Genomic DNA, 21,310 nt, shown 5'->3' on the forward strand with positions numbered 1-21,310 from the left:
AAGAAGGAGGCCTTCAGGGATTTGTTATCCCGGGGGACTCCCGAGGCAGTTGCAAGGTACCGACAGGCCCGAAGGGCAGCAGCCTCATCCGTGGCCGAGGCAAAGCAGCGGGTGTGGGAGAAGTTCGGAGAAGACATGGAGAAGGACTTTTGGGCGGCACCAAAGTTGTTCAGGAGGGGGAAGCAGGGAACCATCCAAGCTGTGTACAGTAAGGATGGGACGTTGTTGACCTCAACTGATGGAGTGTTAGGGCGTTGGAAGGAACACTTTGAGGAACTCCTGAACCCGACAACTCCGCCCTCTATGTTAGAGGCAGAGCTGGAGTATGACGGGGGATAAACACCAATCTCCCGGGGGGAGGTCACTGAGGTCGTCAAACAACTCCACAGTGGCAAAGCCCGGGGGTGGATGAGATCCGCCCAGAAATGCTGAAGGCTCTGGGTGTTGAGGGACTGTCATGGTTGACACGTCTCATCAACATTGCGTGGAAGTCGGAAACAGTACCGAAGGAGTGGCAGACCGGGGTGGTGGTTCCCCTTTTTAAAAAGGGGGATCAGAGGGTGTGTGCCAATTACAGAGGCATCACACTACTCAGCCTCCCCGGGAAAGTTTACTCTAAGGTACTCGAAAGGAGGGTCAGGCCGATTGTCGAACCTCAGATTGAGGAGGAACAATGCGGATTCCGTCTTGGTCGTGGGACGACGGATCAGCTTTTTACTCTCGCAAGGATCCTGGAGGGGGCCTGGGAGTACGCTTATCCGGTCTACATGTGTTTTGTAGACTTGGAGAAGGCGTATGACCGAGTTCCCAGGGAGTTACTGTGGGAGGTGCTGCGGGAGTATGGGGTGAGGGGGTCTCTACTCAGGGCCATCCAATCTCTGTACTCCCAAAGCGAGAGCTGTGTCCGGGTCGTCGGCAGTAAGTCGGACCCATTTCCGGTGTGGGTTGGCCTCCGCCAGGGCTGCGCTTTGTCACCAATCCTGTTTGTAATATACATGGATCGGATTTCGAGGCGTAGTCATGGGGGAGGGGGTCTGCAGTTCGGTGGACTAAGGATTGCACCACTGCTTTTTGCAGATGATGTGGTTCTGATGGCTTCATCGGTCTGCGACCTTCAGCACTCACTGGATCGGTTCGCAACCGAGTGTGAAGCGGCTGGGATGAGGATCAGCACCTCCAAATCTGAGGCCATGGTTCTAAGCAGGAAACCGATGGACTGTCCACTCCAAGTAGGGAATGAGTCCTTACCCCAAGTGAAGGAATTCAAGTATCTCGGGGTCTTGTTCTCGAGTGAGGGAACAATGGAGCGTGAGATGGGCCGGAGAATCGGGGCAGCGGGAGCGGTACTGCAGTCGCTTTACCGCACCGTTGTGACGAAAAGGGAGCTGAGCCAGAAGGCAAAGATCTCTGTCTACCGGGCCATTTTTGTTCCTACCCTCACCTATGGTCATGAAGGATGGGTCATGACCGAAAGAACGAGATCGCGGATACAAGCGGCCGAGATGGGTTATCTCCGCAGGGTGACTGGTGTCTCCCTTAGGGATAAGGTGAGAAGTTCGGTCATCCGGGAGGGACTCGGAGTTGAGCCGCTCCTCCTTCGCGTCGAAAGGAGCCAGTTGAGGTGGTTCGGGCACCTAGTTAGGATGCCACCTGGGCGCCTCCCTAGGGAGGTGTTCCAGGCACGTCCAGCTGGGAAGAGACCAAGGGGTAGACCTAGGACCAGGTGGAGGGATTATATCTCTTCGCTGGCCTGGGAGCGCCTTGGGATCCCCCAGTCAGAGCTGGTTGATGTCGCCAGGGAAAAGAAAGTTTGGGGCTCTCTGCTGGAACTGCTACCCCCGCGACCCGACCACGGATAAGCTGGAGAAGATGGATGGATGGATGGACCAATACTTTGCTGTCTTTCTTAATACAGCCTAAGGGCGAAAGCTATTAATTATTTGCTGTTGTTAAGGGAATGCTTCTTAAAAACGTACAGCCAAATTAATAAATGAACATATTAAAGTTGAATAAATCTGACAAATTAAAGTGGTTCTTAAGATTAAAGAATAAGACAAGTTACGATATCTTCGGGCAGCTTTGAAATGTCACAATGTGTTTTTGTTGGCCACGCATTCAATCTTTCATGTCCCTACTTGCTCCAGGTCAAGTGTTTCACACATTGCTTACTAATGTACTCAGTAAAACTACACTGCAAATCATGTGAGAGGCAGACATTAACTCAGTACACTAAGGAAAGATCAAAGACAGGTCAATCTAACCTGTTTTAACAAGGATTCTACTGATGTGAGATAAGGCATTACCTTTCATTTAACAAGATGTTTTATTTTAAGTTAAATCACATGCAGTTCAATCAGTAATCTTCATTGATTAAATTACTTGAGCTCTATGGCCCATCAAACAGGCATTTAGAAAACAATAATACAGTATCAGGAAGACTGAAAGGTGACAACGACTGCTCTTCAGTTGGATTTAACAAGCTGATGACTGTTGCTGCCTCAGGTGCATCCGTTTAACAATCCTGCTGAACAGATTGGCGATACCTGACAGCAAGATGCACACGTTTCGTTTTATGACTACAGCAGCTCACCACAGACAATGATCTAATAAGCACACACAAGACGATCATGAGTGTTTGACTGCTGTCTGATTGATAAGACCAATTGACACTTTCCATGGAAAATGACTAGTGAGTCATGAGTTTTGCAACCCAAAAACTTTAAATAATAACATCAATCCCAAAAGGTCCAACATCTCATTTGATTCCATTCACTTCCCAATGAACTTTATACAATATTGTCTGTTAATTGATTGTGTGTTGCATTACACTGTATGTTACTTAAGAATGAAATGTAAATAAAGAGGAATAAAAGCTGATTTTACTGTGAAAAAGTAGCACAAGTTGATTTTAGGCTTGTTTGTTTGAGTGATATTAATTTCTTAGGTGGTGGATTTCTCATTTTGGAATCAACCAACTCAAGGCAAGAGGTTTATGCAAACAGGATATGTTTGCCTACACCTATCGCCTTGTGAAAATTAGAGCCTTTGAATACACAACAATCCTGTTTAAACTATCTTGCCTTCCCACATCAGAAAAAAATGATAAAAAGGACTATAGACTAAAGGAAAATATTTCATAAAGTAGAGAAAGAACCATAAACAAAGTTTGAAAACAATGTGATACCTGATACATTCACATCCTCAGCCAAAATATTAGTGATGGTTTGTCTATTTTTAACATCTACAGGGTTTTTTCTTTTTAATTATAAGAACAAAAACAAGGGAACCAACCATAGTTCAACACTATATTTTAGTTTAATTTCACTGACGTGTTTAAAGTATTTTGGACAACAATAAATAGACTACTTAAGTATGCAGGCCCTTTTCATGTCTGGACATGCCAGTGGAAGCTCCCATCTTCCATTTTGATTGACACACACCATCCAGTGACCACTCATTGCAGTAGTGACCCAACAATGAGCTCCATTTAGCTCCTGAAGGTGTGAAACGGCACACTTCAACTCAAACCCCCCTGTCTTTGTTGTTGGGATTGATTTAACAGACAGAGGCAACTCACAGAAAGTGTGAGTCCCACTGGTTATTCCCACACACACACACACACACACACACACACACACACACACACACACACACACACACACACACACACACACACACACACACACACACACACACACACACACTGTAACACAGCCCCAAACTCCACCCCTCTTACGCAGACACACTCTCACCGGTCTGCCTATACAACCCTCACCCTGCCCACTTCTCCCTCAGTACTATCTAACTGCAGCAGGGTGAGCATTGCACTCTTGGATTACATTCATCCATCACAGAAGGAGTACAGTTTGCCTTCAAAGCGGCACAAAGCCCAACAGAGCACGGCAGCATGGGGAGCAGCATGTCATGTGTCCCCCAAAACAATTTAAGATATTCCAGCAAGAGTTTCATACGCAGAAACAGGTAAGAACAATCCAGCTTCTCCAGGTGTTCTTACTGTACTGAACTCATTGAGTGACTTGTGTCCTCGGCTGTTATTTTAGACTGTGTTTCAGCTGGAAGGAATTCTTGGTATTTCTCTGCGATTTAACCGGTGGGGTTAAACAGAGGTTGTGAAGTTTGTGAGGCCAGGGTCAGGATCATGTGGTAACACAGGATAGTCCCTCAGTCGTGCCTGAGTGGTGCCCTTCTGGCCAACGGTGTCAATGATCCAGTTACCATTTGCCTCCTCTTTGCCAGCTGTCAGTGAATCTGGTTTCCCTCCGAAATCAGGACTTGACCCCATTCATTATTAGGATCACATGTTAGCAATTATAGTTAATAGCTGATCATATTTGGTTGTATGACACCTGATATGGAAGGTAATAGCTTGTAGTAATCTATCCTTAGAAAACAAATACAGGAGCTGACTAACATTAATGGGTTATTCTTGGTCTTCTGTCTTGTTTTCTTTCATCCTCAAGGATTATATGCCTGGGCATGTTACCCTCACACTAACCCACAATGCTGGACCAACACATCTGACTCTAATTAGTCTCTTCCTTACTCTTGCTCTCTGTGCCGTGTGATGATTCAGGGTCTGGTTTTGTCAAACGTGCCATTTACCTCTACATTTTCAAATAAAAACAGACGCCCTTTAAAAACAGTTTGGTTTCAGAAACCCAACTGCTCATACTTGAACACTGATACACCTTCCAAATTGGGTCAACGGTTCAGTGTGGACAATGCGTTCAGTGTTCCCGTTTCCTGTGTACCCTACTAACTCTTTGTGTTGGTCTGTCAGGCCAGGCTCAGGTATTCCCCTCAGAGAAGGAGTGAGAATTGGTTGAATGCCACTGCAGTGACTTGGAGAATGTTGGGTGTGCAAATACGCTACCTGTCTATTATCTACATTCCTCTTTCACTTTGCAACTGCATCAGTGTGGTTTTCCTTTTTTCCCTGTACATAAATGAGTTCTTCACATGGTCTTCTGGAGGAAAGCATCACTCACTAAACACAAATCAATTACTAATGCTGGACTTCCTGATTAGACAGACCTTGATTCCCACCATGCAAACAAAAGGCTGCGTTGTTGCAATGCGGACCACGGACATACTATATGTGCAGATAAGCAGATCAACTACAGGCAGAGCTTGTAAAAGCCTTATCATTGCAGTGAGGGAGCTTCCTCATAAATATGTGACACTAATGGTAACAGATGAGGGTCATGTTAAACAAAGAAGGGCATTGAATGCTGATTTTCCTATGCATATCCTCACTATCAGAAACACAAGACATGATTGTTTTTATCATTTAAATGGCTGGCATTGATGAAGTGAGGACCAAGAAAGGGGCTCAGTTTATATGACATGAGACACAAATCACGATTTACAGTCATCAATCTGCCGTGAGATCTGTCAGGGAGTGTAGATTCAGTGTGCGACTTAATGAATAGGAAAAAGGGGAAACACCGAGAAATAAGTCCCTGACTGAATTTAAAATGCAACACAGTAGAGCAAGGACTGTTGTATTCAGGTCAACTCTCCATCTGACAACAGCAGATGACAGTAAACTCCCAGAAACAGGAAATATTCCTTGTTCAAACTGTGTTGGGTAATTAACTGAACAGCAAACAGAATAGATGGTAAACATTTGGGATTGAGTGGTAAAACTTGATTTTCCTATCTCTCTTGCAGCAGCCGCCTGTTTCGCAAGAAATATCCCCAAGAGGGACAGGAAAAGTCCAACAGCATCATTAATATCCTGTGCACTGTCACCCCCAGAAAGGTAAGAACTTCAATCAATATCTAGGAGATGGTGACGGCATGAAACTCAATAGTTTGCATACCAACAAAATAGCTCTCCTATAAACTGCAACCTGTTTGCAATTAGATTTTTAGTACTATGTGTAAATTAATTGTAACAGCAGGTCTAACTGGTTTACTCATGTCATGTCTAAACACTAACATAATGACTGGTTGCAGGAAATGCACTATAAAGATCTGCAGAAGATAGACAACATAAAATGGGATCCTCCGTTCCCCTACGACCCAGCCAGTGGCTGGAAGAAGAGCAGCATCAATGTGAAGAATTACGGACGAATGATTCACAGCTCCAAAGTTCGTTTCCGTTTCCTTCACTGCCAGGTGAGTGGTGCAAAAGTACTTTTTAATGAGTATGTTGAAATATCCGGAAAGCAACTATAAAGATAACTAAACTAATGCTGCACAATCCAGATTGCGGTTAATGAGGTCTTGAAACAATTGCCAAGCCCACAATTACACATCATGCAAGTCATATGAGGGTGTCAACAACAAAAATAACAAACGAAAAAAACAGGTGGAGAGGAACAGGATGTTACTCTGCAGCCACCAAACACACAAATCACTGCTGGTATTGACGTGGTGGCTGGTGAATAATCCAATTCATTCTCAACAAAGCTAACCGCAACCTATGTTTGGACATGCTCGCCTCTGCTACAGTTGTGAAACAACTCCAAAAGAAAACCTCAGGGTAGAGAGTTCCTCAGATCCCAGAGACTGATAGAGGACGCACCGGCTCAGATCGGTGTGAACTGCTATTTGTCAGAGCTGACACAACAGCTCTGTCAAAAACTAAAAACTAAAGATGTATTGAAGGAATACCGTCATGGCAGCAAAGAACACATTGTGTTATAACAGAAAACACTATCACACAGGAAGGAAATATGTATTACTAAGTAATTACAAAAGAAGCCATACATGAATCAGTAAAGAAACTAAGGGATTTTTTGTATTAGTAGATGATACAAGACCAAACTGTTCTAGAAATAAATACATGATAAGCATACATAATCCCTGTCAGGGTTTCAAAGAATAATACATTTTTATCAGCACATATTATGAATATATTTTCTAAATAAATGTTGGCCAATCTGTGAAATCACCTGCTGTACTGTACACACATGTCAATAAATAAAGTAGTTATTTTCTTGCTAAACTAATTCTGAGACAGGACTAACTATATCAGAATTTTACATGCAACTGTAACTCAAACTTTTTATTAACAGTTCTTAAATAATAACTCTCGTTTTCTGCAGGATGTACATGACTGCTACCTGGATCTCTTTCAGACGCATCTCCATTTTGTCTCCAACAACACAACTGGACTGACATACCAGGTGAGTTTTTTAAAGTAATATTATATAAAACATTTTTAATCCATGCTTTCAGGGTATGAGCTCACCTCTAATCAGGGGTTATTTGTATAGTTTGAATATCCCTCTAGGGCAGTTTGATGTTAGGTCATACTCACTTTGACATGCCTACCCTGCCAACCAGCTTTGCGTTGGTAAACATGATGATGATTGTTCACCTGTGTCATAAAGCATGAGCAGCCATTACTCATCATTTTACTTTGTCTGTGGAGAGACCAACTCCATGTAAAAAAAAGACAACTAAGCAGCACCTGTATTCAGTATTAGTCAGAATATTAAAGACGGCAAATGTCAGGCAGACATAAATACATCATCGATTTACGATGCTGACTTAATTTGATAGTTACAATTTAGAGCTGAATAGTTTGCTCAACAAGAGCAAGGGAAATGTTACAGACACTGCTTTTGGTATGGAATGAGAAAATGTTTTTGTTGTCCAAAGAAGCGTGGTCAAGCTTTTTGTTGTTTTGTGTGCAGGGAACTCTTCCATTGAAAGAACTCAACATCTGCAACCTGCAACAGAACTGCAACCACAGCCAACCCCAGGAATTCGCCTTTCAAATAAACGGTACGTTTGGCTAGAGAAGACACAAGTGGGTGTTGGCACAGAGCCCTAGAATGTTGTAATCATCAGTTTTGAGTTGTATTGGTAGTTTTGAATTAAGCTAATCAATCACTCAGTTTACAGACTAGAACCAGTTAATCCAACAGGAGCTTCAAACTTCTAAAAAAACAAAACGGAGAAGGAACAAGATTTGTAGAGAGGGTTCTGGTTATTTTGCTCATATTATCTAAATCTAAAGTTTATAATCTGTCATTAGTTTTAGTCCTGCTGGTAGTCTTTGTTTGTCACGTGATCAGTTAAAGATCAAAGTAAAAATTCTCCCAAAACAATCACAGGATATTTTCAACTGCAGCATTTCCTATGTTGTCACATTCCAGTGATTCAAAGGTTCTTCACCTCCACTCAACCCCAAGACTAACTAGAGCTGGGCCCCCTTCACCCTTGGTCAGGGGGACAAACCCGCATTAAAGGCTATAATGCTTGTTAGACAACAGGTGCACTCCAGTCAGCCCAGCTGTCGCGCAAAAAAGCCAGGCAACCACTCTTAGCCTTGTCACTTTATATAATCTATGGCGCATTTTGAAAACAAATGTTCAGGTTAAAGTCTAGTGGGAAATGCCACTTAGCTTTGGACCTCTGAATGAATGAAAACAATCTGAAACTTGACTTATTTTCATAACTAGAAATAAGATGCTGTAGTGATTAGAGGGCTTTGGTCTTTGCCTGGGAAAAAATGAAAGTCTCGGATTGACGTAACATAATTTGACTTTGCAACTTCCCGGATTAAGCTTGTTTTTTTGTGACATTACCGTTGTTTTAATAGCTCAGGGTGAACCTTTATTTACTTTATGGGGGCATCATTGACAGGAAACATAGAGGAAGCATGACGAAATCCTGAGTCATGTAGAGATTTCCTCCTGCGCCTTCCTCTCAAGGAACTGAGAATATGAATCAGCTTGAGTGTATGCGCTGTTGGTGAGTTAGACGGTGACAAAGCAAACACAGCATGAGAGAGATGGTAAGAATTCCCGGAAACCTTCAGATGGTTAATGTAGCTGTTAGATAATGATACTTAATTACTTTTAACAAGTTAATGGCCTCAGTAAACTGACTGTTTGAATAAGACAGTCTCATTATGTGCTTTCAGTCCACTGGCTTGAAATGTGGAGAAACATAACTTTTACGGGAGTAACATGGTCAAGGTCTAACATTAAGTAAAACTAGGATGGGAAAAGAAAGTCAACAGATAAGTCCAGAGTGGTTGCTTATTAAGGAGCAGTCAGTCGACTATGGTTCCCAACAATTACAGTACAAAGCCATGGGGTTAGAATGAAATAGGCTATCTCTGCTGGTTATCTCTGGTATGTGTCGGACTGATAGATAGAGAAGAATTCCAGCTTTTCATCCCAGGTCCTGCTCATTTTTGGTAAGCAGTTTATGGGCAGGGGGGGTTGGAGAGTCTGCTACAATTTTTAAATACCTAACAAGCATGTCAGGGGGAACCATCCACATGAGGTCTTAAATGTGGTTTACCATCCTGAACATGTGCTAACATTTATTGTACTTATTGCACACCGTGTTCTAGACAGTCAGAAAAGAAGATTGTGAATGCCATTAATGATTTACCACCATGGTTGAAATCTTTCTAAGAAAGGCTCAGAAAAAAAGACTAGGGGATATATTCCCATTTTTAACTTGTGACTTTGCACCCTGCAGGTGTCGGCCTTAACCCCATCATCGTCTATTGTGCCAACCAAGAAGAAATGGACCTATGGTTTGGCCTGCTCAAAGAAAACATTGAAGCCAATGGGGGAACTGCAATTGCACCCGAAAACTACACCAGAGTGAGAGTAAGTTCAGCAACACTAATGCCACATTGCCCGCAAATAGACTTTGTTATATCTTCAGGGTGCATACAAAACTGGCTCCTGGGCTTCAATAATAACATCCCTTTAAAACAAAAACAAAAACAAACAAGCACTTGGATTAGCCTGGAAATAATTAGTCTAGTCTTTAACCACTTCTGATATACAAAGTGCGTGTGTGGTTGTATAGATGAGATGAGTCAATTAGGTCACTGCTGGCTCTCCCTGATGCCAAGGTAATAGGGAGTGGCATTGACCGCATCACCGCTTACATGAAATCTACAAAAGGCTAAAGTGCTGACTCCACACCCACAGGTGGGAAATGGCTGATGAAAGGCATGAACCTAGATCTGTCACGACAGAAGACAACAGCTGAACTGATGATCCATTATAAGCCTTAGCTTAGGAGCCTTAATAATAAACAAACGAGTGACATTCTGAGAAAAATATCTAAATCAACACTTTTACATTTGCTAAAGGGTAAAGCACTGTTCATATTTACTTTGCTTATGATTGTCTCCTTTTCAACTACTACAGCTGAATCAGAATGAGACTAAAGGCAGAGAGGAGCTGAGGAACTCCATAAACAGAGAACCAATCTATGAGTGGGAGGGCTCCCAGCGGGACAGCTTGGGAACCATCATCCATGTCACCAAAGTGCAACTACAGCACCTGCCCTGCCAGGTAAGACATTGCTGCTGCTTATCAAGAGTGAATCACTGTCACCGATGAAAAGGAAGTGAAACACATCATCTTGGTTGTTTCCCTCTCATTTATGGAAATGTACAGTACAGCAGACTATAACTCGTCATAGATACAGGTTTTCATGTCTGGGAATTGTTCACATGATGTAAAAAGCAGGATAATATCCATTCTAAATCCAGGTGACTCATAGTTTTTAAATTGTGCAACACATATTACCTCAACACAATGAAAGGAATGAGTGGAAAGGGTGGAACCCATATTTTAGCAAATGGCTCCTTTGGTGCAACAATATTATCTTTATTTTCCCGTCAATGTGTAAGACAGTGTCAGACACCTGCAACTAACTTTGGAAAAACATATTACTCCTTGTTAACCAAATCACAAATAAATAATGCTGATGCAGCTTCACATAGCAGCCAATAACAACACTTGTCATGACATGGCTTGCATGAATATCTGTAATTAATTCACTGTGGGAAATAGCGGCAGCCTGATTGAAGTGTGTGAGATTTAGGGCCTGGGTGTGTGAAAGACATTGGCCCAGCTCACGCAGTGACTCGACTCACCTCACAGCTGGAATGTCAGCTGTCTGTCCCGACACACCCTCTGAGAGGGAGAGGAAACATAAACTCTAAGTCTGCCCGCACCTTTAAATATACCGCTAACTGGTTCCACTGAAGATCTTACTGGGATTTAAACTGTGCCTCTCAAAAGTATATTTAAAGGGCACAATTTTATGTTTGCACAATGTGTCACAGTTTATTCATAGTCTTATCTTCATCTTCAGTTATCAGGACTTATTTTCTTACCTAATGAAAAAAGTATTCAGTGTCATTCTTCTTTTATAATGCAGAAACATGCAAATATTCCAGAGATAAATTACATTTCTTCTTTAAGTGATTTTTTTTTTAAATCCTCACCTTGTACATAGATGAAAAATGGATTTCTCCACATGGAAATAATCTCTTGTGTTGCTTTATAAACGTTAAGATGCATGGTTGTTATTTTATTGTCCATAAAGTGTAATTTAATGATAAAAAGTAAGCAAAACATAAACTATGGTTTAATGGTCATAACATACAAATGACAATAGTATTCTACTCAAGCATAAGAAAAGCACTGTTCCTTTTCTGCAATGAAACCCAACTACATAAATCTTATTAGCAGCTATAATCTTGTGTCTGCAGGAACAGAGTGACAGACTGCTGGTTATGTATCCAGCGACGCTGATCATCCTATCAGAGGAGAATGATGCGCTCTTCTATAAGGTAACATTGACCTTTCTGTACAACCTAATCATGTCCTGATCTGTATGCATACAGTATGTCAAGTGTTTGCAAAGACTTGTGTTAAAGAGTCATTATGATTACAGGGGAAACTTGAACTGAACATGATTTCTGTGACCACACCCTGCCAAGACGTCAAGCCCAACACCTTTATGATTGAAGGTAAATACAGTGAATCATTGTGCTGCTCTACTTCAGTTTCGTTAGCACAGTGGCATTTAAAAAGCCATGTTAAATGGATTTAAATGTGTACATTCTTATGCATGTTTCACGCTATGTGGCCTTTTCACTGAATCTGCTAGCGTCACAGAGTGTAACCCTCCATGAATGAGTTGGTTTTATCCCCAGTGAATGACAATCTGACTATGGCACATTCCAGTGAGCGACAGACCGAATGACAGGCTTTGTCCCCCCCCTCTCTTCCCAGGGAAGCTGATCAACCCCATAGTGGTGTCGTGTCTGGATAGGGCTGAGTTCTGCGACTGGATCCAGCATTTCAAAAGTGCTGACGTGCCCGTTCTCAGCCCTCCGCCACCTGTGTATGACATCATCTACACCCCGACGCACAGAGAGGTGAAGCCTGCCCTCCTTCCTTTTTACAATACTGGAGTATGACGAAAAGTGATAAAGACATTGAATGTAGCCATGCCTCTTTTGTAAATTAACATTCACCATGACTATGTTTAGGATTTACAACTACTGCTGCTACTCAGTCAACAGTCCAATAGAAGTCTGAGAAAGTAAAAAAGTTTGACAGCTTTGCTCATTGTTCCTTAGTCAAATATTTAAACAATATTCTTCTCCCCTTTAATTCATAGGCTCCACAGTTTGAGAGGTGGAGTGGAAACAGCCATGGACGCTCTGAGTCTCTTAAGTTTAGCCAGTCTGGTAGTGGATTTGGGTCCCACAACCTTCAGTTACCCATTCATGAAGACAACCCTCTCTCCCCAGGATACACCGAACCCCTCTGTGTAAGTCAGCTGTAATTCAAGTATCCTTTAACTAATAACCTAAGCAAACACACCAATATTGGATATAAATGTGGTAGGAGTTAGTTGTTCATTGCTAAAAAAAAACGTTGTGTTTGTTTTGGTGGAGCTGAGCAGCAACTGTTTTCTTTCACAAAGTTAATTATTAAGCCAGGTCTGGAGACCAAACTGCTCACGTTTCAAATGCTTAGGAGATGATCCTCCGGCCGTCCAGTAAAAACATTCAAAACAAAGTCAGATTTGTTTTACTAAAACAACATAAAAAAGTTTTCTTGCAAACTTCAGTCTCTTCAGTACTGAAGCACTGTGCATTATCAGGACTTATCACCAACTCCCCCGGGACAGGGGCTATGCAGGCTGACTCCAAATCCAATTAGTATTAAGTGTAGAGGGCTCAGTGCCCAGAAGACATGTTTTTTACAGCTCCTGACCTGAACTACCGACCTCCCAAATTAATTTAATGGAGACCTGTTAACAAAGAAACAAAACATAATGAAAATATCTATTGGTGAAGACAGAATAAATAGTTCAAAAGCTAAAAGAGAAAACTTTGGTCTGACATTTGCCTTGGGTGTTTTTGTCTGTCCTTACAGTACAGCTCAAGTCGTCCCTCCTCAACTGAGACTGCCCGTCTAGGCAGCAGGAACAACAGCGTGTCTTCCCACACCAGGCTTGAGCGCGACCTACGACCTTCGTCACTGCGCTACTCCTCCCCGCAGCGCAGCTCCCACCTCCAGCCTGCGGAGAGCGCAGTGCGATCTCAGGTCTACAGCACACCCTACTCTGCTCTGCATCGTGCCAGCCCTCAGCGGCTGGAGAAAGCTCCACTTGTAAAGGTAATTCAGTCTGGCGTCTAACTTGCTAATATTCCCATTGAGAGTGCTGACTTATTTTACATGTCATGTGAACAGTAACTAAAATAGGCACAACCAGTAGGCTTAGAAAGGTCATGTAAATGGTGTTAACAAACAGGGTAATGGAAGCATTTCAGCAGATTGAGGTTGACAGATAAATCTTCTTCATGGTACCAGTGATAAAAGGTCTATGAAAAACTTAAGCCACCAATCAGAGGAAAATTGTATCCACATATTCTTATGGCAGTTGGGAGTTCAGTTTTTATACACAGCCGTGACAGCTGAATTTGATTTGTGAGACAACAGATTGCTGTCACACCAGCACTGCTGCAGATCATGACATGGGATGGGTCCAAAACCTGTATTTGGTAATATGATCATACACTGTGGCTTATGTGATGGCCTTCTTTGAACTACGTGAGAGAGAGAGACAGATAGAGACAGAGGGAACATTTATTTTCATCTTATCGCTTGGTGTTTAAAACGTTGAATCTTTTGTGATCAGTCCAACAGCTGGAGCACCCCTCAGACATCCTTGAACATCTCACTGAACACCCCCCAGCGCCACTCGGACATGTGCGCCCCCCGACAGCCCTTGTCACCCCTGTACGATGAGCCCTGCAGCCCCGAAATCTACTCCCTGGATAAGGCCAGACCAGTGGTAAGTGGGTCAATGATACTGGATCCATAGACTCCATTTACACCTGCACAGCCTGTACAAGATAAAGCAGTGTACAACCTCAAACGCACACTTTCAGTTAACAACATTGCTGTTGATGCAGAAAAGTGGTAAAGAAAAGATCTGAAAAATGTGGGAGGGCTCATACACTACTAAATGTAATTCCAATTAGTTAAATAAATAAGAAATATGTTGACCAAAATTTATCATAGCAGCTTTACCCTTTTCCAAGATCCATTTTACTACATGGAGAAATTATCGTGATTGTTCATCATCATATTATCGTTGGTCATTATTATCATTATAAGGTCATCTCAATTTGGATTGGTTGAAAAAGCAATTTTTTGCATGACAAATTACCTCAACTAATCAAATTATACTTGCAGCTCTACTTATAGCTTCATACTCTGACACATCTTATTCTGTTCTTCAGCAGAAGAGCTGGCAAGAGCCAATTCAGCACCACCAACATCAGCAGGGCCCCCAGCTGCTACCCTCCTCCTTCCAGCTCCACACCCCTCCCATGGGCAGGCGCTGCAGGAGAAGCCTGATCCTGACCAATTCCCAGGGACAGGCTCTGGGCCTGGAGATGGAGACTCCTCAAAGCCAAGCCGAGCAGAGAGCAGAGGCCGTGTCAAGGCTAAAGCTGCTGCCTGTGCCCAGCCAAGTTCAAGAAGAGCAGGTGAGAAACACATAGAAACTCCCAGAACACTCTGGTTTCTGGAATGCTTTGGCACATAGTGCAACAGCAATGCACTGTATGGTAGCAGCGTGTGTATATATACTTGATCTGCAGATAATATTTGAACAGGTGCCACAGATGAAACAGATATTTTTGGGAATGTGAGAATGTTTGTTATACATGATCACAGGAAGTAACTTTCTATTGCTTTCACATCTTTTCATAGATTCACTTCCCGTCAAGCTCTGCAAGAAACACCTCCCAGATGCCTTGTGGTTACTCACCAGGTAAGAACTGAAGGCATGCAATCATAAAACTGACAATAATTCCTCTGTTTATTATTAGTGTGCAGAGTTCAAGTATGATTATAAGTTATGACAGAAAAATCATCCATCTTGTCAGAAGAAAAAAAAAGGCAGTGCTTTCTTTTCTTGACACATCTAAACTACATTTTGATTTCTATTGAAAAACAATGGGCAGCTATAAGACTGCATCCATATTTCTTCACAACTCTGCATTATGAATACCATCACTAGCAGCCACCTTTCAAAATAGCAACAAGGACACAGGGCATAGCTCACACTCCTTTACACCTTAAATCAAACACTGTATGTATGCACTTCGGACTGATTGAACTCTTGGGGCTGTCAGCAGGTAGACAGAAGGCCAAAGGCTGCTAAATTGGAAACGCAGGAAATGTGCCAATGAAACGGTGCTTAGAGCAGCTTCAAATGCCATTGTGCAGATGTCCCATGTGGGGGAAAGCCAAGTATAAGAGAGCACTGTTTGACAGACAGGGTTTGCTCCTGCACTGTTATGCACGGCACACAACTGTGTAGGGTTACGAGCGTATCTAAAGACTCATATAAAATAGAACAAACTACTAAAACTTACCTGGCTATTGAAGGTGACTTTGATTTATTCTAACATGTGCAAGGACCCAATTAAATCTTATAGTTGCATGTTTCTGCGCCATTAGAAAGAGAACATTCATAACAAATTAAGGTAGTGACATGTGTGGCATGTTACACTACTAGTTTTACAGTGAGATTATATTTTTTATGCCAATCACGCCATACATATGTTGGGAATGTATCCATGTTTATTTCATTGGGGCGAGGTTTGTCTTGCATTGTTTGAAACTAAAAGTCTGTGAATCTTCTCTCGCTCTTATAGATCATCACTCGTACCTTGAACCCACAGAACCAGATGACCAGGAAATGGACTATGACAACATTTGGGAGTACGACTGTAATACTGGTATGATTCAGCCAGCGTCTGGAATTTCGACAGACTGGGCAGGATTAGACTTTGGGGCCGGAGGTATTGGTGCCATGGCAACCCAGCAGAGATGGTCATAAAACAAAACAATAGCCCGGCACTCGTCTGGACGTGTGCAAACAACAGATCTCTATCAGAGGGATAATAAAAAGCCAACTAACACAGCCAGTGTTGCTCCTGCTGCATACAGTATGAACCAACAAATCCCATGAACTGCATTATTAGAGGCTGAGTAGTCAGGCGGAGTAACAAAAGTGCAGGAATGAAGAGGAACAAGCTTAACACAAAACATTATGAAAGTGATAGACAGACTTCAACTGTATGTTTGATATATAGCATCCAAGAAAAAGGACACAAGTGTAAAAACGGTTTATGTTAATTTTGTATATCTTGCATAACTGCACAAAATGTTTCAACTTTATGCAGTCCTTTTTTTATATTTAAAGTATTTTCTAACGTGTACAGTTTACTTATTGTACTTTTATTTAGTTTGTATTTAAATCTTTTTTAGTAAACGATGTACATTTTTGTAAATGTTGTATATTTATTATTTTATTATGCTACATTATCAAGGAAAACATGTGTGGCTTAAAGGAGTGCCTTATTATGTGCTGATATTACCACCACTACTACTGTACTGTGTTGATACCTGTGTGGCTTCCTTGTTTTATTTTTGTGTGAGGTGTTTATTTATATTTGAAAATAAAACTGGAAAAAAATTCTGTTTTTTCTTATTCTAATGAAACTCCTAAACGTGCTACAACAATGCATATTTTTATACTGTCAGGTATCAAATGACATGATATTAATATGTATCATTCACAACATACAGGTGATGATATGTTAATGCACAAATGTGTTCACAACTCGTTTTCCAATACTTCCAAAAATACATTATCTAACGTTTAAATTGTAGTATATAAATAGAGGAGGTGCATCAAATAATTGTCAAGAATTTAAGTTGGACATAAAATAAACACTGTAGATCCCGCATGGTAATGACATTAACTATTTTCAAGATTGCATCAAAAATCTAATCAATTTGGTGTTTTTTTCTGTCAGAATACAGCTCCATAGGTTGTGCTCTGCTGCATTTTCTAATTATATTTTATTGCTCAACTTTGCCATCTGCTGGAGAAAGATATTTATGAATCCTGGAGAGGACAGTATCTCAAGTGAAAACTGAGCAAAAACGTTAAATAAAGACATTATTAACACACATTATGATAATTAATATCTTGTTCTAATATTTGTGGGATCAAATGAATTTATAGAATGGCAACTAGCTTTTCAGCTGTATTAGTTCAAGTTCGTACTTGAGCTTACGTTGCCCTCTAGTGTTTCAAAGTCTCAACTTCAGGTCTGAGTATTATTGTAAAAAATAAGAGATTGCACGCTACGACAATAGTATTTACTATAGTAAACTCACATTCATCAACATCTTGCAGAACAGTCTTTATCAGAAAATGTTGTACAGCCATCCAAAAAAATACAATCAACATGAACACAAAATGTCCTTCATGAATTACATAACGGAATATGTTACGTTTATTAGTATGTTTTGATTAATTCCCATTTTGGAAATCATTCTGATAGATAGTCACCATTTTAATTTGTTAAAGAAATGTTTATTTCGTTTATGTAATATTTTACACAGTAGTTTTGGAAAAAATTCACCAGCTAAAATAATGGAACGGGATATAAACAAACCATCCTAAATGCTTCAAATGCCTTAAATTAATCATTTTATCACATGTCCATCTAACATCCTAACTCTGCGCAGTGAATTTACCTTTAATCTCTCTTCAGTACGCACATACTGAAACCTTATTTACACATATCTAGAGCTTTCTTTCTGATAAATACACATCTGGTCTTGCCTTTGGTCTTTTCATATTTACTATGAATGCTTTCAGACGTTAAAGGTCAAAATAACAGACATATTATTTAAATGAAACCCTTTCCCATATCCATTCAATGGTAGGGTCAACTTAACAAGAACCAATTATAGTGCAAATATGTAATGCAAACATTTAACAACACAACCACATCAAGAATCAGACGGGGCTGTGTACTTCAATTTCTTCTCACTTGTTGCAGCCTCCATCTTGACGTATTTACGCAGGTATCTGATGGCTGTCAGAGCACTTACATTTGCCAGCAGAACTGTGTGAGATTACATATTAAAAGTGAGAAATCAGCTTAATCATGAGACTTTGAGTCCAAAGGAAAAAAAATGTATGTAATGCTATATATAATCAGACATACCAGCCTTCCATGTGTCTCCAACTTGTGGGTTTGCCGTCTTTAGCACCCACGAAGCAAATGCAATACAAACCAGACACATGTCGGACTGTCTTAGAGGCAGGAGGGAGGCATCCAACCCTAAGAAGAAAGTGAAAGTAGCCTATCATGGAAAACATTTAAAAATATTAATTGTGTCACATACATTTAAAATAACCAGTCACAGAGCAGTCCAGTAAAAAGGTCAAGGGTATTATACTTGTCACTGACACTGCAACAGCTGAGCACCAGCCCTCGATAATAGGAAGGGATTTCCTGTTCTGTCACACTGTGACTCAGTCAAATCCTAGCCCCTGCACAGATTACTTTAATGCAAACATACAACGCTAATTATTGTTACTGATATTTTATAATATGATTCTAGTGGCCTTAAAGAACATTCTCACAGGCAGCTACTGAACATGATGTGGTATATTAGTAGCGTGTAGGTTATTATCTTAATTACAGCTCAGTGGAAGTTCAAGAAGAGGGGTTTACATATAGACACCTCAAGTCGAGGTACTTTGTTTTTCCTTTGCAGCCAATCAAATCTAGAGCTCTTTACTGAGAGCTTAGGGAAGACACTCATTAAGTGAAGTCAAGTTATCACGCACAACACAATCCTCTTAGTTTTCACTGTTACGGGCCTGCAGTCTCGTCCTTGTCCTCTGACAGCTGAGGTTAGAGATATGATGCCCCGACTCTAACAGCTGACTTAGAGGATGAATGTACTACATTACAACTGTCCATGTGTGCTAAAAGCAAAAAGAGCTTAACTAATAGAGGTAAATACATTAGTTATTAAATGTGTATGTTTATATATGATTCAAATTCAAAGATATCTCTGTAAGCTTGGTTTGTGTCAGTGAAACTGGTCAATAGTGGTAAACCAGTCTTCAGATTGATATACACTACTTTTAAGCCTAGAAATTTGAACTTAAAAAATGTAAATTTTCCATGGCAACAATAAACATCACCCGTTGACCAGTAATTTATTTTTACATTTGTTTGCTTACACTGTAGGACTGTATTGTGCAAACTTTAGTCATTTAATACTGCCTCGTGTCGTGTTGATTACACACACATTCTCTTCATCATCAAAACCCTACATTTCGCCTACATTACCCACAATGCAACTACAGATAGCCACCAGCGAGCAAAAAGCAGAGATGTTAAGTAGGCTACAGAGCTGTTGTAAGATTACTTCTTTCTTTCTCCACACCCCCAGATTTTTTAATGTTCAAACCTGTAGTCTTTATCTGCAATTCTTTATTTGAAAGCCTTTACACAACTTTTTATTCACATATGCATTAGCCTGTAAACAGACTTTGATGTGTATAATAAGTGCAGCTCCCCTTTAAATCAATTTAAGCGTGATAGCAAATCTGAGATCTTTTGAAAGGAGAAAGTTTGATCACAGATTGACTTACTTGGATTTGAAACAGCCGTCTGTAAGTCCTCAAAACTGAACGGCTGATGCCTTAGTTGTGTGTAGATCCTGTTGTCCAGGTGGTGGATAAGTGGATCAGCCAATATGATGTCTTGATTTCCCAAAGCATTTATGGGATGAACTATCCTTCCAATGGATCTGCCACTTTGACTCACAGGTACACTAGATAGAGGGTTTGAGAGAGTTTCCTTGTGAACCGTGCATTTAGTCAAACTCATATTCCTAAAGGACAATGTGGTATTCCAAAAGAAATTCTGTCTGAGATCTTCATCAGTGAAGAAATGTTCATATATGTCTGTAGAAATCTGAGAGGCGCTAGTTGTACGGCTGAATCTGCTCACCACCCTCACGGGACTGCAGCTATCTTCTCCATCAGATTCCCCAGAAGAATCATCAGAAGAAGAAGATGCAAAGAAGTGCTCATAGGCCTCTGGGAACTGCAGATCTCTAGTAGCTGAGTGAGAGTAGGGAAATATAGGAACCAGCTCGTCTTTGGTGATGAGAGGGTAGAAGATGCTTTCTGTATCAAACTCTGAGAAGAAATGATCATAAGTTTCAGGGACAGAATTTCCTTCACTGTAGGAGGTGGGGATGTTATCTGTGGCTGACTGGCTGGGAATTGATGGCTTTCCACCAAGGACATACTGAAATATATTTGAGAGAGACATTTTGTAGCTGTCTGTTGGAAATGAAGATAAAGAGTCCAAGTTTTTGTCTTGCTTAGGCATGTGTCCAACACTGTGATGCTCTTCTTGTTGGAATTCTCCTTCGTCTACCGTTTGTAAAGTTGGGCCTTTCCTTTTGTAGCAGAACGACTCATAATTAAGGGCATGTAGATTGTCAACGCTTACATTTTTTGACATTTGTCTTAGGCATGTGTGAGAACCTGCAGGGAAGACCGGTTGAGTAGTGTCACCAGCAGATGTCAACATCATATTTTCAGGGTAGATATCAGCCTCTAGACTCTCCCACATAACATCACTTGAAGATGAAGAATCTTCCCCTATAACAGAACTTGATTCTGCAGGGTTAGGATCACTGGATATGTCTTTATTGGTTTGTTCAGCCTTGGACTCTTCAGGCTGAGTAAAAATGCCTGAATCTGTCATAGCCGTCTCTTCACTTTCCTTGAGAGGTGGGAGTGGGCTGCGTGGAACACAATTTCTGATCATTCGTAAACCAAGAATATCATTTATTGTCAGCTTCTCCATCTCACTCCAAAAAGAAGACATAGCGAATACTGAATGTTTTGATGCCTTTTCAAGTTCACATTTTGTTTCAGATACTGTGATGACGTCTTCTGTTGTGTCCATTACATCACATTTTGAACCTATCGAGTCATGTGATACATACTGGTCTTTGGAATCAGATGTGCCATCTCCTTCCTCATGTTTGGATAGTATTAGTGATGTTTTTATGCCTTGATCTTCAGGGTAATTTTGATTGACAGATAAACAAGAACTTCCTGAAATGTCTGT

At 41.1% G+C, this 21,310-nt stretch overlaps 2 protein-coding genes across 3 annotated transcripts; one reads left to right on the top strand and one right to left on the bottom strand.

Moving 5' to 3' along the window:
- The first annotated feature begins 3,787 nt into the window (after nucleotides 1-3,787).
- plekhn1 (pleckstrin homology domain containing, family N member 1) lies at nucleotides 3,788-16,818 on the top strand. 2 transcript variants are annotated; one of them, XM_034208842.1, is made up of 16 exons: nucleotides 3,788-3,981; nucleotides 5,695-5,785; nucleotides 5,983-6,144; nucleotides 7,077-7,157; nucleotides 7,671-7,761; nucleotides 9,475-9,608; nucleotides 10,161-10,307; nucleotides 11,516-11,596; nucleotides 11,701-11,776; nucleotides 12,042-12,187; nucleotides 12,433-12,585; nucleotides 13,197-13,439; nucleotides 13,963-14,118; nucleotides 14,570-14,818; nucleotides 15,045-15,105; nucleotides 15,995-16,818. In XM_034208842.1, exons 1-16 carry the CDS (start codon nucleotides 3,908-3,910, stop codon nucleotides 16,177-16,179), a joined length of 2,130 nt encoding a protein of 709 aa, XP_034064733.1. In that variant the 5' UTR covers nucleotides 3,788-3,907; the 3' UTR covers nucleotides 16,180-16,818. The 2 variants fall into 2 exon arrangements, with proteins under 2 accessions (XP_034064733.1, XP_034064734.1); XM_034208843.1 differs by having other exon boundaries at nucleotides 14,573-14,818.
- Nucleotides 16,819-17,495: 677 nt separating this feature from the next.
- Nucleotides 17,496-20,733, bottom strand: perm1 (PPARGC1 and ESRR induced regulator, muscle 1). Its single transcript, XM_034209453.1, has 3 exons — nucleotides 19,813-20,733; nucleotides 18,368-18,484; nucleotides 17,496-18,265 (listed from the first exon to the last, which is right to left on the bottom strand). Exons 1-3 carry the CDS (start codon nucleotides 20,693-20,695, stop codon nucleotides 18,150-18,152), a joined length of 1,116 nt encoding a protein of 371 aa, XP_034065344.1. The 5' UTR covers nucleotides 20,696-20,733; the 3' UTR covers nucleotides 17,496-18,149.
- Between the last annotated feature and the right edge of the window lie 577 nt (nucleotides 20,734-21,310).

The sequence above is a fragment of the Gymnodraco acuticeps genome, unplaced genomic scaffold (genome assembly GCF_902827175.1).
Source record: "Gymnodraco acuticeps unplaced genomic scaffold, fGymAcu1.1, whole genome shotgun sequence".
In the NCBI taxonomy this organism is placed as follows: Eukaryota; Metazoa; Chordata; class Actinopteri; order Perciformes; family Bathydraconidae; genus Gymnodraco; species Gymnodraco acuticeps.